The sequence below is a fragment of the Martes martes genome (genome assembly GCF_963455335.1).
Source record: "Martes martes genome assembly, chromosome: X".
Taxonomy (NCBI): domain Eukaryota; kingdom Metazoa; phylum Chordata; class Mammalia; order Carnivora; family Mustelidae; genus Martes; species Martes martes.
In genome coordinates, this window is record NC_137897.1 from 84,215,388 (window position 1) to 84,230,565 (window position 15,178).

At 36.9% G+C, this 15,178-nt stretch overlaps 1 protein-coding gene across 1 annotated transcript in view; it reads right to left on the minus strand.

The window, feature by feature from the left end:
* GUCY2F (guanylate cyclase 2F, retinal) overlaps positions 1-15,178 on the minus strand; it is a gene marked incomplete at both ends in the record, with an annotated part of 96,479 nt that overhangs the window by 34,021 nt on the left and 47,280 nt on the right. The window contains 4 exon segments of the mRNA XM_080795565.1: positions 1,076-1,104; positions 1,106-1,230; positions 3,463-3,621; positions 3,623-3,640. Coding sequence (XP_080651691.1) covers positions 1,076-1,104; positions 1,106-1,230; positions 3,463-3,621; positions 3,623-3,640 — 331 coding nt within the window.

Sequence of the window (15,178 nt, forward strand, 5' to 3'; positions counted from 1 at the left end):
ATCTCATCCGTAAAATGAAAGAGTTGGACTAGATGCCTCCCTAACGTTCAATATTCTGCAAGTTTTATAAAGCACAAAGATACCACCACTGATAACTGGGCTCTCTTGTCTGCATCTACCCATATGTCTCTCTGTATCTTTCAGTGTTTGTTTCTCTTACGTCAGCAGTCTTAAAACTAACACTGCCAAAGATTCTTTTAAAAAATATATGTTGTAATTTTCATCTGTCCCTCTGTCTCTTTTTTTGGGTTGCCTGTTTCTCTGTTTTTATGTCCCTCTCTCCTCTTCACCCTTGCAATGCTAGTTAAAATTTTTAATGCCCAAACTTCCTCTATGTATTTAATTCTACTCATTCTCTCTCCTTACTCTTTCACTTTCTTACTTCCTCTCTTCCGTCAGCTCATTCCTTCCTTTTTCTCACTCACCCATTCCCAATTCCTCATCGCAGATTTCTCCCACTTCTTTGATCTGTTATGACCCCTACAGGCATTGTTTGGTGCAGCCACTAGGGCACTAAATATAAGACAGAAAACACCAAATGCGCATTATGGGCATGCCTACTTATCTAAGTAGAAGGCCACAGTTCTGTCTGACGCCATCCCAGGCAACCTATAGAGTATTTACTTGCTGGGAGCCCCCTCCTCCTTCTCACTTCTTTCTCTTTGACAGAGATGGTAGGGTAGGCTCTAGTGACATCCCATTCCAGAATGTGCTTTGTGGGGGTCCAGCTACCAAATTACCTTCCATTCAATCTGACAAGTATTTATTGAGCACCTACTGTGTGCCTATGGCTCAGCAAGTTCCTCCAGAGACTCCTGGGGTCTCCAAACAATACAACCTAATCCTGCCACAGCGGGAACTCAACATTATTGCACTGGCTTTGTTCTGAAGGCTAGGCTGTGCTGAGATTACAGGCTGCAGACTTCATTCAACTCCTTTGGCTTGGAAATGAGGCTGAATTTTCAACAAAAGTGGGGAGTTGAATCAGCCTGAGGCTTTAATTCAGTGCATACTCTCATTTGAATTTTGGAGTTACCTTGAGTGCATCAGAAGAGTATAATAATACATTGCTTACCTTCCGCAGAAGGTTCCTCTTGGGAGACTTAGAGTTTCCAAGATGTCATTAAAGCCATAATCTGTCACTTTTAGTACAAAACACCCATCTACCACACAGTTCTGAGATTTCAACCTCCCATGAGCAAACTCTCCATGGTGTAAGTACTTCATGCCCTGCAGATACAAACAGGATTTATTTAGTAACTTCTTTAACTACTTTGTGCTTTTAAGGCCAATTTCTGAGCTTGTTAATGGCATGAGCTATTATGGGCCAGAATTCAGCCCCTTTTTTTCTTATATGCAGGCAAAGCAAAACTGTAACAACAAGAAATATTTCCAGGTCCCTTCCAACTCTAAGATTTTATGCTTTTGATGAAGAATCATATCTTGTACATCTAGAGAATGGTATGCTTTGGGAGATTTATTAACATTTCAAACATAGGATGGATCCATACATATGTAATTTCCAAGAACTGGAAGATTCTGATTTTCTCCCCAAAAGATCTAGTTCAACTTTCATTCACTGTTGGAAGAAATGGAAATTGATACGTCCTTTTTGGTGGGCAGTTTGGCAGTAGATATCAAAATTGAAAGCATTCATACCCTGTGACCTAGGGATTGTGCTTCTTCTCTAAAGAAATGCTTGTACATCTGCACAAGGAGACATACACAAGAATGCTCAAGGCAACTATGCTTTACAATATTATATAATTAAAATACAATAAGTATCTGTCAAGAAGGGACTGTCCAAATTGTGTTGCATATGAACTATGCAATATTCTGCAGCAGTTAAAAATAATAAAATAGATCTGTATGTACTAACAGGGAGTCATGTCTAAGCCATAAAGTAAGTGAAAAATGAAAAGGTGCAAAACTATGTAACAGTATGTATTTTAAAAAACAAAATCTATAATGTATGTAAATATACATGAAATGAATTGCTAGGTTAATCACCAAATTGTCAGCAATGGCAAACTGTGGGGGAGGATGTGAAAGAGGGTTGAGTAAATATCAATATTTTTCCTGTATATATTTATATTATTTGATTTTTAAATTTAATTTAATGCATTACTTCTGTAATTAAAAATAGGTAATTAAAAAGAGGAAAGCTGAATACTGCTGCTCTCTGCAGCTTGCTTTATATGACATTCAAATGTGATCTACAGGGACTCTTTTCAGATGGGTTTACTCATTCACATATAAATACAATTCATGTTCTAGTGCAATCATCTCAGAACTGTTTACGCTGAGCCCTTTTAAGTATCTGGCTCTATTTTGTGGCCTGACACCCCTTTGTATTTGTATGCTTTACATCTTGTGCCCTCAGAAAGTCTGAAGTTGCCAGTACTCCCAAGCCTAGTCTGCAGTGGGTGAGATTTCCCCTGGGGGTTGTCTAATGCTTGGGTTTCATTCATCATGGTCCTGAGACGACTGTCATTTAGAGCCTTCTCCCTTAAGTCATGGGACCTTCTTGATAGGATGAGTGGAAAGAGTATTAGCATTGAAATCAGGAGATTTGGATTCTATTATCAGCTCTGCCACTTAATAGTTGGCTAATAAATATTTATTGAGCACTTACTATGTATGGCAGACACTATATAACAAAATGTACCTCATTTAGCTTCTCTGAGCCTCTGTAAAAGGAGGCTAATCATACTTATTTTATGGAGAATTGGAATGAGATAATGTCTATGAAGCTACCTTGAAAAGGGTTAGGCCATAGTATAAAGGTTAAGACTGTGGTCAATATGCAAGAAGCTCAGCAAGTCATTGATTAACCAGTTCAACCCCATAAAGATGCACATGGACACAATTTGCATATTATTCCCAGGAGTTCATGGATTCCACCAAAGCCCATCCATAGACCCATCCATGAACCCCTTTGACTCTCAGTAGTCCTTGCCTCAGAGAATGGAAGTTCTTCCTGATAGAGCCTATGTTCTTCTGGCTTTCTGGTCATGCTGAGTTCCATAGTTATACCTATGGTGTGCAAAGACCTATTCCTTAGTTCTAGACCGAACCACCTTTTAGAAGGTGAAAACAAGGAGATGAGGCTAAGCAGTGTCAAAAGATCTGGGAATGAATACTTTTCCACATCCAGAAAGCAGAGAAATGGAATGGAAGAAAAGGTTGCTTAAGGGGAAGAGTGCTCAATGGCAAGAGAAAGTAAGGACAAATCTGGTCCCCAAGCTGGGAGAAACGAGTGGGGCAAGTAAGTCCCTTCTATATCAGTACCTTATAACAGATATGGACAAAAGGACTATGAGAAGGGCTAGGGGGCAGACCCTAGGAAGGAACTTGGAATAATGAGATCATCACAATGATCCAAGGAAAATTAAATACCCCAAAACTTCTAAATTCTAATCTATAGGGAAAATCCAAGATTTCCTCAGTCTTTTCATTAACCTTGAAAAGATCCAGCAGAAGTGATGATTTAAATACCCAGTCAAGTTTCACATCCTGATTTGTCAATATGTCTTCTAGGCTCCTTCTGGAACAGAATTCTGTCACAATGGCAAATATCCCTGAATCATAGAAGAAGCCCAATAAAGGGTTAATATTTTTTATGATGCAGGTCCTTCATCTGGAAACAGAGGGAGAGAGGAAAGTCACAACTGTCCTGTCATAATTGGGGACCAAAGTTTAGAGCACATACCCTTCTCTTCATCCTTCCTATGACTTCTTACTGTGAAAAGCTGAATTTTGGTCCCCATGATCTCCAATCTCTAATGTTAGTCCTGTGATTATTATGTTTTATGGCAAAAGGGAGATAATTCAGATAGGCCTAATCTGATTATATGAGCTCTTCAAATCAGAAGAGGAGGGAGGTGAAGAAGTCAGAGAGATTCAAAGTGTAAGGACTCAACACTCCATTGTTGGCTTTGAAGCTGGAGGAAGGAGGCTAGAAGCCAAGGACTGTGGGCAGCCTCTAGTAGCTGGAAACAGCTGTCAGATAACAGCCAGCAAAGAAATGAGGTCTTCAGTCCTACAGCTGTACAAAACTAAATTCTGCTGATAACCTGACTGACCCTAGAAGTGACTTCCCCCCCAGAGACTCCAAATAAGAGCCCAGAGTGACTGACACCTTGACTTTATCCTTATGTGACACTAAGTGGAACACCCAGCTGATCCCACTTAGACTTCTGATCTACAGAACAGTGAGATAATAAATGGGTGTTGTTTTAAGCCACTACATTTGTGCTATTTTGGTATGGCGATAAAAGTTCTACTCACCAATTCCACTGTGTCTTTTGGGGGAAGGGGTCCCCACACAAGCAAGCAATCCTCCTACACCAGCTGGATGTCCTATAATTCAACTCAATTCTAACACTATCTGCCTGGAGATAGCATCAGATTCCACAGGTTAAGGGTTCAGTCCTACAAGACTTCTCCCCCATACACACTTCAGACACCCGTGTCAAGTTCAAGTCCCCTGGGCTTTTACAAACCAGCTATAGACTGAAGGTTCTAATGACCCTCACCTTGGGTTCAATTAATTTGCTAGAGTGGCTCACAAAATTCATAGAAACATTTACTTACTAGATTACCAGTTTATTATAAAAGGATATAATTCAGAAACAGTTAGATGGAAGAGATGCGTAGGATAAGATATGGGGGAAAGGTGTGGAGCTTCCATGACCTCTCTAAACGTGTGCCACTCTCCCCAAATCTCTACATGATCACCAACCTAGAAGCTCTCCAAACTCTCTCCTTTGAAGTTTTTATGAAGGCCTCATTACATAGACGTGATTGATTAAATCATTGGTCATCCCCGGAGTCAACCTTCAGTCCCTCTCCCCTCCCCAGTAGTCAGGGGTGTGGGACTGAAAGAGCCAAACCTTCTAATCACGTGGTGGGTTTTCAGGCAACTAACTAGCTCCCATCCTTAGGTGTGGTCCAAGTCTCATTAACATAACAAAAGACACTTTTACCACTCTCCCCACTTAGGAAATTCCAAGGGTTTTAGGAGCTCTGTGCTAGAAATACTGATGAAGAATATATATATATATATTCTTCATATATATATTTTCATATATATATTTTCATATATATATGAATATATATATTCATATATATATGAATATATATATTCATATATATATGAATATATATTCATATATATTTATATATAATAAATATAATAAATAAATATAATAAAAATATATATTCATTCATATATATTCATTCATATATATATATTCTTCATATATATATATTACTATAAATCACAATATCATAGGCAGTGATAGAAAATTAATGCAATGGTCAAAAGGGGAGATTTTAGAGAGAGATCTCTGTTGGCATATTAAGTGAATGCTAAGGTTGTGGCCTTCATCCTGATTCTTTGGGGACTCTGGAATTGAGCTCGGTGAGCCAGGAGAACTAAAGAAGTTTAATACAATGAAAGGTGGAATAGATTGTCTATTTGTGAATATTTATGTATTAAAATAAATAGCCTACATAAACATCAGGCCAAAATCTTCAAAATTTGTTTCAGAAGAAACATTTACAGTTTTGACTCCATTTTCCCTTGCATCATTAATTTTTTCACTAACGCAAGAAGCATTTAGTATGTACCCACAAGGTCCACAGAACTGGACTGCATGCTAGAGATACAGAGTTAAACAAAATGAAATGTAGTACAAAAATACAGCTGTCAGCTTATTTGTCTATCACTCCCCCTTTGAATATGAACTCTTTTAGGACAGTAATCACTGAAAATGTTATAAATACTAGAGAAGTAAGATAAAGATGAAGAGAGAAGAGTGTTTGATGAATTTGACCAGTAATAAATTATTAATTACAGAAACTTAACCTATAAATATGTTTACACTGACATACATATTTATATATATATACACACATGCACACATATATATACACAAATTTTATATATATATATATATTCTTTTTCATGTGGGAAATAAGGGAAAGGGTTAAATCACATATTATTCTATTTTGAGCATTGAGAGCATGGTGGAACATTAACTGAGATGGAGTACACTGGCTTAGAATATGAACTTACTTCTCCAACAGGGTGATCCAAGCTGAGGTTTAAATTATCCCTGGTGCTGGGGCGCCTGGGTGGCTCAGTGGGTTAAAGCCTCTGCCTTCGGCTCAGGTCATGATCTCAGGGTCCTGGGATCAAGCCCCATGTCGGGCTCTCTGCTCTGCAGGGAGCCTGCTTCCTCCTCTCTCTCTGCCTGCCTCTCTGCCTACTTGTGATCTCTGTCTGTCAAATAAATAAATAAAATCTTTAAAAAAAATTATCCCTGGTGCGAATGGCAGCTATTGACCGTTCAAGCTGCATTTTAATCATAAAAGCCTGACACCCATTACAAGTCACTTAGTCCACTGCAGCTTAAACTAGCTAAGGAGGACATGGAAATTCAGCCCACACATAACAAAGTGGGCACTTACTATGAAGGTTTTATTGTGCCATCTCTTAGGAAACAAGCAGCAAAAACTATTGGGTTCTAAACTTCTTTTGGAAGACAGAATACAAAGTTATGTCTGTTAGCTGCTCAACACAAATCTATTTCCCTTCTTATTGGGAAAACAACTAGTCCACATTTTACAGCTTCCCTTGGACCTAAGTATAGCTATAGGACTGACTTTTAAGCAGTGAAATGTAAGAGGAAGTAATACATGCTCTTTCTAGGTTAAGATTTTTAAGAAGTAAATATATGCCTTTCATGTTATTTTTCACTTGTATAGAGGAATGCAGATGATGACAGTGTCCTAGGAGAGGGTAGGGTAGAGCCATAAAATTGTTATATCCTGGGTCCCTGAATCCCTATATTGGAAAGAAGTCACCTGCCAACAAAGAACACCTACCTTGTACTGTTATTTGGATGAAAATGAAACTTCTGCTGTGTTTGAGACATTAAATATTTGAGACATAAATATTTATTACAGAATCTAGCTTTACACTAGTGGCCCTAGCATGTAAAAAGTTCAGGCCCAAGTTTTCCCTAGATCTTTACAGGCATATGTCCTCAGCTACAACCAATAGAGAAGACCTCATACCAGGTAGATACCTACATTCAGTCATGTGCTACTGATATTTTGGACAACGCCAGGAAGCGGAGAATGTTTGGAATATACCCTTTTTAGTAAGACGGTCATCTGAACATTTACTGGGTAGGCATGTACTTCACCCCTTCAATAAAACGGTCATCATCAAATGTTCAAGAGTTAAATTGTCCTGTCTCCCAAGGTGTTTGTTAGTACTGTATCTGACATGAAACCTTTAAGCATGCAATCACCAGAGGAACATGCTCCTGAATCAAGCATTAGCTTAAGTGATCTTAAAGAGGTCTTCAACTGCTTGACAATGTTTCTGGGACATTGTAACATCAGAATAATTCCTACTTGCACTGCAGCTGCAATACCATCCTAGTGGCAGGTATGGACTCTTATCAAAATTTAATTCTCCATACCAGTGCCTGCCATTGCTATATCAGCCATTGCTACCTATTTCGGCAAAAAGATTTTCTACTTCCATGGACTAACTGGCTGCTATGTCTTTTCCTCTATTTCATTTTGTTTTGTTTTGTTGTAGAGAGTTATTGTTCCAATCCTCCTACCCTTGTATCAATCTATTCACTCTTTTTTAAAATTTAATTTAATTTTATTTTTTTCAGTGTTCCAAAATTCACTGTTTATGCACCACACCCAGCAATCTATTCACTCTTTACCACCCAGAGGTCAATGGTCATATAGAACATATTAACCAGGTACTAGTGGAAGATTTCTGATGTTACGTTTCCTGCCAGTAATTCTTCATTAATTTAACAAACATGTATTGAATATCTTACCATATGTTAGGTCCTGAGGTAAGGGTTGGCAAGACAGAGGGTGAACAAAATAGTATACGGTCCTTAACTTCTTAATTTAAATAATTACACGAAGGAATGTAAACTTGTGAGGTGCCTTGGTGGCTCAGTAGTTTAAGCGTCTGCCTTTGGCTCAGGTCATGATCCTTGGGTCCTGGAATTCAGTCCCATATCAGGCTCTTTGCTCCATGGAGAACCTGCTTCTCCCTCTCCCTCTACCTGCTGCTCCCCCTGCTTGTGCTCTCTCTCTCTCTCTCTGTCAAATAAATAAAATCTTAAAAAAAAAAGAAATGTAAACTTGCAACTCTGACAAGCCCTGTAAAGGAGAGGCACATAATGTAAGTATGTATAATTGGGGCTTTGACTAATTCGAAAGGTTGAGGAAGATTCCTGGGAAGTGACAGTTGAGCTGGGAGTTAAAAGATAAGTGGAATTAACCAGGCAAAAAGGGAGAGAAAAGTATTCCTGAGACTGGAAGAGCATGTGAAAAGGCTCTGTGCTGGGAGTATATCACAGGCCAAAGACAGAAAAAAAAGCCAGTACGTCTGATGCAGAGAGGGTAAGGGAAATATTGTGGTATGAGATAAGGCTGAAGAGGCAGGGCAGAGCCAGACCATTAAGGATCTAATAGACCATTTTAAGCAGCTTTTTCTTGATATTAATGGCAATTAGAGGCACTTCTATACTATGGAGGATATAGTAAGTCATGGCAGACTACTATTCCTGATACCACAATATTAAAAACCCAGATAAATTGCAAAAATATATTTTAAAAGACAACAAGGATATGTATAAGCAAAAAAAAAAAAACTGAAATTAAGAGGGGCAGGAGGCCTTCTGAGATAAGCAGATTATTGCCAGCCATTTTCTTCCCTTAGGACATTTGCTAATCCTTGGCACAAGCTGAAGATCAGGTTTAGTCTAGCAGAAGGGCTTTGCTGGGAAAAAGAGAAAATCAGCACAATTTCAGCAATTGTGGAGTACTGGCATGACAATTAATAAACTTCAGGAGACCTAAATGTGAGCTGGATCCCCCAGCCCAGTATATAGTCTGAGTTTGGAAACTAAGGAAGACTAAGAAGCTTCTATAAAGTGAGCTGAAATCTCCTTTAGTCTCCCAATATTCAGAACACAAAGTCTTACTATAAGAATAAGGCCTGCCTCAAACACATGGCTGGACTTTTCCTCAAAATATTTGCCAAATTTGGAAGCATCATGGGGTAAGGGTAGAGGCCAAAGAATAAGGATCAAAGGCTCTGAAGCACAGTCTGGACATACCAATCTTTAAAAGTGGAGAATACAGAACCCTGCAGGCTTTCAGAGGGATATGCTTGGGAAACATAACAAAACTAGAGGTGCACTGAGTCTAATTAAAACTACAACATAGCTTCAATTCAGCTCAGTTTCTGATTAGATGAATGTGTTTACTTCTTCACCCTACCCACCTAACAGATGAAAAGAGAAAATCCTCATTGGTAGAACATAATGCCTAGAGTCTCTATAGTGTCTTGATATGAAATATCTACCATATAATAAAAAAATTACTAAATGTTTGAAGAGGCAGAAACAAAGGAGACAGAAGACAATGGAATATGCTTTTAAATAATCCAAAGACCAAAACCTCCATAAAATATGGGCCAATATTTTTTTGAACCATGAAGGCAGTGGAGAGTGACCAAACCCACAAATGGAGGTAAAGGTAAACCTGAAAACACACTAAAATAGGTAAAATTTGTGTTTTTTGTTTTTTTGTTGTTGTTGTTTTGTGAAACTGTATTCCCCAAACTGCACATGACTTGAAGGCAGAAAGTGCATCCTGGCAGGTTTGAGATGTCAGAAGGCAAAATCTGAAACCAAAAGAATAGTTAGAAAGTTAGGGAAGAATTCCTGGAAAGTAATAAGCTATAGAGCAAGTTCAATCCCAAAATATACATATAAAATTTGCTCAAATCTACATTTATCATGGTGAGCATCTCATAAAATATGTAATTGTGAATTCCTAGGTTATACACCTGAAATTAATATAATATTGTAGGTCAACTATACTTCAATTAAATTTTTTTTTTAAATCTGCCCAAATCCTTGGCTGAATGATAATCTTTGCATGCATGGGGAAGATCCCAGGGACCTCATAAAAAGGCAACAACTAAACCTGAAAGCATGGACCAGAGATTTTAGTTACTACATACCACATGGGAGAAGTTAAAAATTGAGTCTAGCCAAGATAACTACCTTCAAAAACAAACAGACAAAAATCATTCTTCAGAGCAATCTAATGGAATCCAGAATTTCTAAAATACATCATTCATAACATTCAGCAATTTTTAACCAAAAAGCCTTAGATATGCAAAGAAACTGGGAAATGTGACCTATACTCAAAAAAAAATAAAAGCAGTCTGTAGAAATCAACCCTGAGATGATACAGATGCTGTAACTAGCAGAAAAGAACTTTAAAGCAGATATTCCAAATATATTTGAGGATGTAAAAGACAATGTATACAAAATGAATATACAGATAGGAAATATCAGCAAAGAAACAGAAGCTATAAATATGAATCAAATGGAAATTCTATAGCTAGAAAATATAAAATTCACTAGATTGGCTTAGGAAATGACAGAAAAATCAATGAACTTGAGGAAAGATCAATAAAAAATACACTAAGCTGAACAACAGAGAGAAAAAAGATTGGGGATAAAATGAATAGAGTCTCATGATTAAAAAAATTTTCACAGAAAATCATAAATAAGGACATGTGTGAAAAACCCTTCAGGTAACATCAAACTCAATAGTAAAACATTAAATCATTTTCCTATTGAGCCAAGAGCAAGGCAAGGATGTCTTTCTTGCCCAGCTCTACTCAATATAGTGTGGGAGCATCACAACACTGATGAGAAAAATTTAAGAAAACTTAAATAAATGAAGATCTATACCACATTAATGGCCTGGAAGATTCAATATTGTTAAGATGTCCATGTCACTAAGTTGGTTTATAAATTCATACGATTCGTATCAAAAGTTCCCAAAGCCTTTGTTTAAGTAAAAGAAGCTGATTCTAGAACTTACTGAAATTTAAAATGAATGATTTTATCCAAAACAATCTTGAAAAAGAACAAATTGGAGGTGTTTACACCGCTTGACTTTAAGATTTACGCTAGAGCTATGAAAATTAAGCTGTGTAATATCAGCAGTACAGTACATTAATGAGTTAGTGAAACTGAGTAGAGTCCAAAAAATATACCTACACACATATAGTCAGTGAATTCTTACCAAATTGAAAAGCTAACTCAATGGAAAAAGGAAAACTTTTTTTAAGGAGTTACTGTAGGAACACTGGATATCTCTATGGAAAAACAATGAACCTTGATCACTCTCTCAGTCCATACACAAAAACTAATTCAAGATGAGTCATCATCCTAAATCTAGAATCTTGGAATAAGCAAGGATTTCTGGGAAATTAAAATAAAATAAAATAATCAAGAGATACCACTAAGAAAATAAACAAGCCACTGACTGAGGAAAAATATTATAAAACATGGATCTGACCAAAGTTTTATATCCAGGATCCATGAAGAATGTCTACAATTCAAAAATTAAAAGACAAAAAAAACCCACATTTTTTTATTAAATGGCAAAAATTTGAATGGGCAATTCACAAAAGAAGATATACAGAAAAATTACAGACGTATGAAAAGGTGCTCAACAAATTTAGCCATCAAGAAAATGTTAATTAAAACCACAATAAAATACCATTTTATACACACCGGAAAGGCAAATATCAAAAAGATATATGTTGCTGAGAAATTAGAACAAATGGAACATCCATATATTTCTGATAGTAGTGTAAAATGTTATAACCAATTAGAAGAGCTGGTTGGATGTTTAATATAAAGTTACACTTGCATCTGCTCTATGACTCACTTAGTCTATCCTTTTTTTTTTTTTAAGATTTTATTTTCTTAACTGAACTCTACACCCAGTGTGGGGTTTGAGCTCACAATCCTGAACTCAAGAGTTGCATGCTCTACCAACTAAGCCAGCCAGGCACCTTTCAGTTAGTCCGCTCTTTGAGTATTTACCCAAGAGAAATGAAAATATATGTTCAGGGGCACCTGGGTGGCTCAGTGGGTTAAGCCTCTGCCTTCGGCTCAGGTCATGATCTCAGGGTCCTGGGATCAAGCCCCGCATCAGGCTCTCTGCTCAGTGGGGAGCCTGCTTCTTTCTCTCTCTTCCTCTGCTTGCCTCTCTGCCTACTTGTGATCTCTGTCAAATAAATAAATAAAATCTTTAAAAAAATATATATATGTGTTCATAAGAATACATAAAAATGTATAGTTGCCTATTAAAAGATACTCAACATCACTCATTATCAGAGAAATGCAAATTAAAACCAGAGTGAGACATCATGCCACACCCACTAGGGTGGCAACTATCAATAGTTTTAAAAAGAACCTGAAAATAATAAGTGCTAGCAAAGATATGAAGAAATTAAAAGCCTGTGCACTGTTGATAGGATTGTAATTAAATGATGCAACCACTGTTGAAAATTGTATGAAGATTCCTCAAAAAATTAAAAATAGAGGTACCATATGATATAGTAATCCCACTTCTGGGTATAAACCCAGTGAATTGAAAACAGAGTCTCAGAGAGATATTTACAAACTCAGATTCAAAGGAGCACTATTCACAATAGCCAAGAAGGAGAAGCAACCAAATCAAGAATGAGTGAATAGCATACAACAGAATATTAATCAGCCCTAAGAAGGAGGGAAATCCAGTGACACGTTATCACAAAGATGAACCTTGAAGACATTATGCTACATGAAATAAGCCAGTCACAAAAACACCAATGCTGTATGATTCCAATTATACAAGGTGTCTAGAGTAGTCATGTTCATAGAAACAGAAAGTAGAATGGTGTTAGCAGAAATTGGAGGGAGGGGAAAAAGAGAGTTGTTGCTTAATGGATAAAGAGTTTCAGATTTCCGAGATAAAAAAAAGTTCTGGAGGTCTGCTTACAACAATGTGATTATACTTAACAGGACTGAACTGTATGTTTAAAAAGAGTTAAGGGGGGCATTTGGGATGAGCACTGGGTGTTGTATGTAAGTGATGAATCACTATTCTATTCCTGAAATTAAAGTCGATTCCTTGTTTAAAAAAAAAGTTAAAATGCTAATTTTGTGTTTTTTCACAGTTAAAAAGATTATAGGTGCCTTATTCATTATACCAATACACTAAAAACTGGCCAAATGTTCATTAGCAGGAGAATGATAAACAAACTGTGATACATTTATAAAATGAACTACTACTCAGCTATTTTAAAAAATGAACTACTATTACATTCAAAAACATGAATTAATCTTAAAAAGTACTAAGAGAAGGAAAAGCCAGGCACATAGGAGTCTACATATTGCATTATTTTATTTATATGAAATCTAAGAACAGAAAAAAATACAAATTTATGGTGATAGAAATCAGAATAGTAGTTGCCTCTGGACTACGGGCTTTGACAGAGAAGGGTAACAGAAATTTCTAGGATGATGGACACATTCTATATTTGTTTTGGGGAGTGGCTACAGAGATGCATGCAATTGTCAAAATTCATTAAATAGGACATCTAATTAAACCTGAATAAAAAATGTATTTTAAAAACACAATGATAACTATGTGAAATAAGCCAGTCACAAAAAAGACAAAGGCTGTATGATTCTACTCATATGAGATAGCTAAAGCAGTCAAATTCACAGAACCAGAAAACAGAATGGCAGTTACAAGGAGTTAGAGTGGGGTGGGTAAGGGGAGTTGTTTAATGGATACGGAATTTCAATTTTGCAATACTAAAGAGTTCTGACAATGTGTTGCAAAACAATGTAAATAGACTTAGCACTACTGAATTGTATACTTAGAAATGGTAAATTTTGTTATGTTTTTATCACAATTAAAAATAAAAATGTAGGGCGCCTGGGTGGCTCAGTGGGTTAAAGCCTCTGCCTTCGGCTCAGGTCATGATCCCAGGGTCCTGGGTCCGCGGGGAACCTGCTTCCTCCTCTCTCTCTCTCTCTGCCTGCCTCTCTGCCTACTTGCGATATCTGTCTGTCAAATAAATAAATAAAATCTTAAAAAAAATAATAAAAAAAATTAAAAATGTAAGGGGTGCCTGGGTGGCTCAGTTGGTTAAGTAAGTGTCCAAGTCTTGATTTCGGCTCAGGTCATGATCTCAGGTTCCAGAGATCTAGCCCTGTGTTGAGCTCTGCACTGAGCGTGGAGCCCGGTTGGAATTCTCTCTCTCCCTCTTCCTCTGCCCCTCTACCCCTACTCCTGCTGGGGCACGCTCTCTCTCCCTCTCTAAAAATTAAAAAAAATTAACAAAAGAAAAAGAAAAATTTTTAAAAACCAATGAGGGGTACCTGGCTGGCTCAGTTGGTAAAGCATGCAACTCTTGATCTCAGGGTTATGAGTTCAAGCCCCATCTTGAGCACAGAGATTACTTAATAAAAATTTTTTTCTTTAAAAACCAAAGAGATACCCCTATAAACCCACCAGAATGGCTAAAACTATAAATACTAAGAGTATCAAATATTGCTGATGATGTAGAGCAAAGGAAACTCTCATAACTTGCATGCAGGAAATTAAAATGGGAAAAGGTTTGATAGCATCTTATAAACCTAAATGTACACTAACTTTAACATGGAAATTCCACTCCTATGTGTTTAACCAAGAGAAATTAAAATATGTGTCCACAAAAAGACTTGTTAAAAAAAGAGAGACATGTAAAAAGCATATTCCTAGCAGCTTTATTTACAATAGATAAAATTGGAATCAGTCCAAATGCCCATCAACAGGAAAATACATAATTAAATTCTGCTGTATTCATACAATTGAATACTACTCGTCAATGAAAATAATAAGCTATTTATACACACAAAATAAAATGGATTAATATCATTTGGGATGCTGTATGATACCACTTCTATGAGGTTATAGAAGAAGCAAAATTAATGTACAATAGGAAAAACCCTGGAACAGTGGTTCCCTCTTTGTGTGTGTGTGGGGGGGGGGACACAAATTTACTGATGAACAGAAAGGAACTTTCTGGAGAGAAAGAAATGTTTCATATTAGGGATCAGCATCCTTTTTCAATAAAGGTACATGTAATATATATTTTATTTTTTGGAGATCATATACTATTTCTGTTGCATAAGCTTTGTTCCCCCTCCCTTTTTTTTAACAGTCATTTAAAAGTGAAAAAAAACAGTTCTAGCTCCCAGGTTGTGAAAAACAG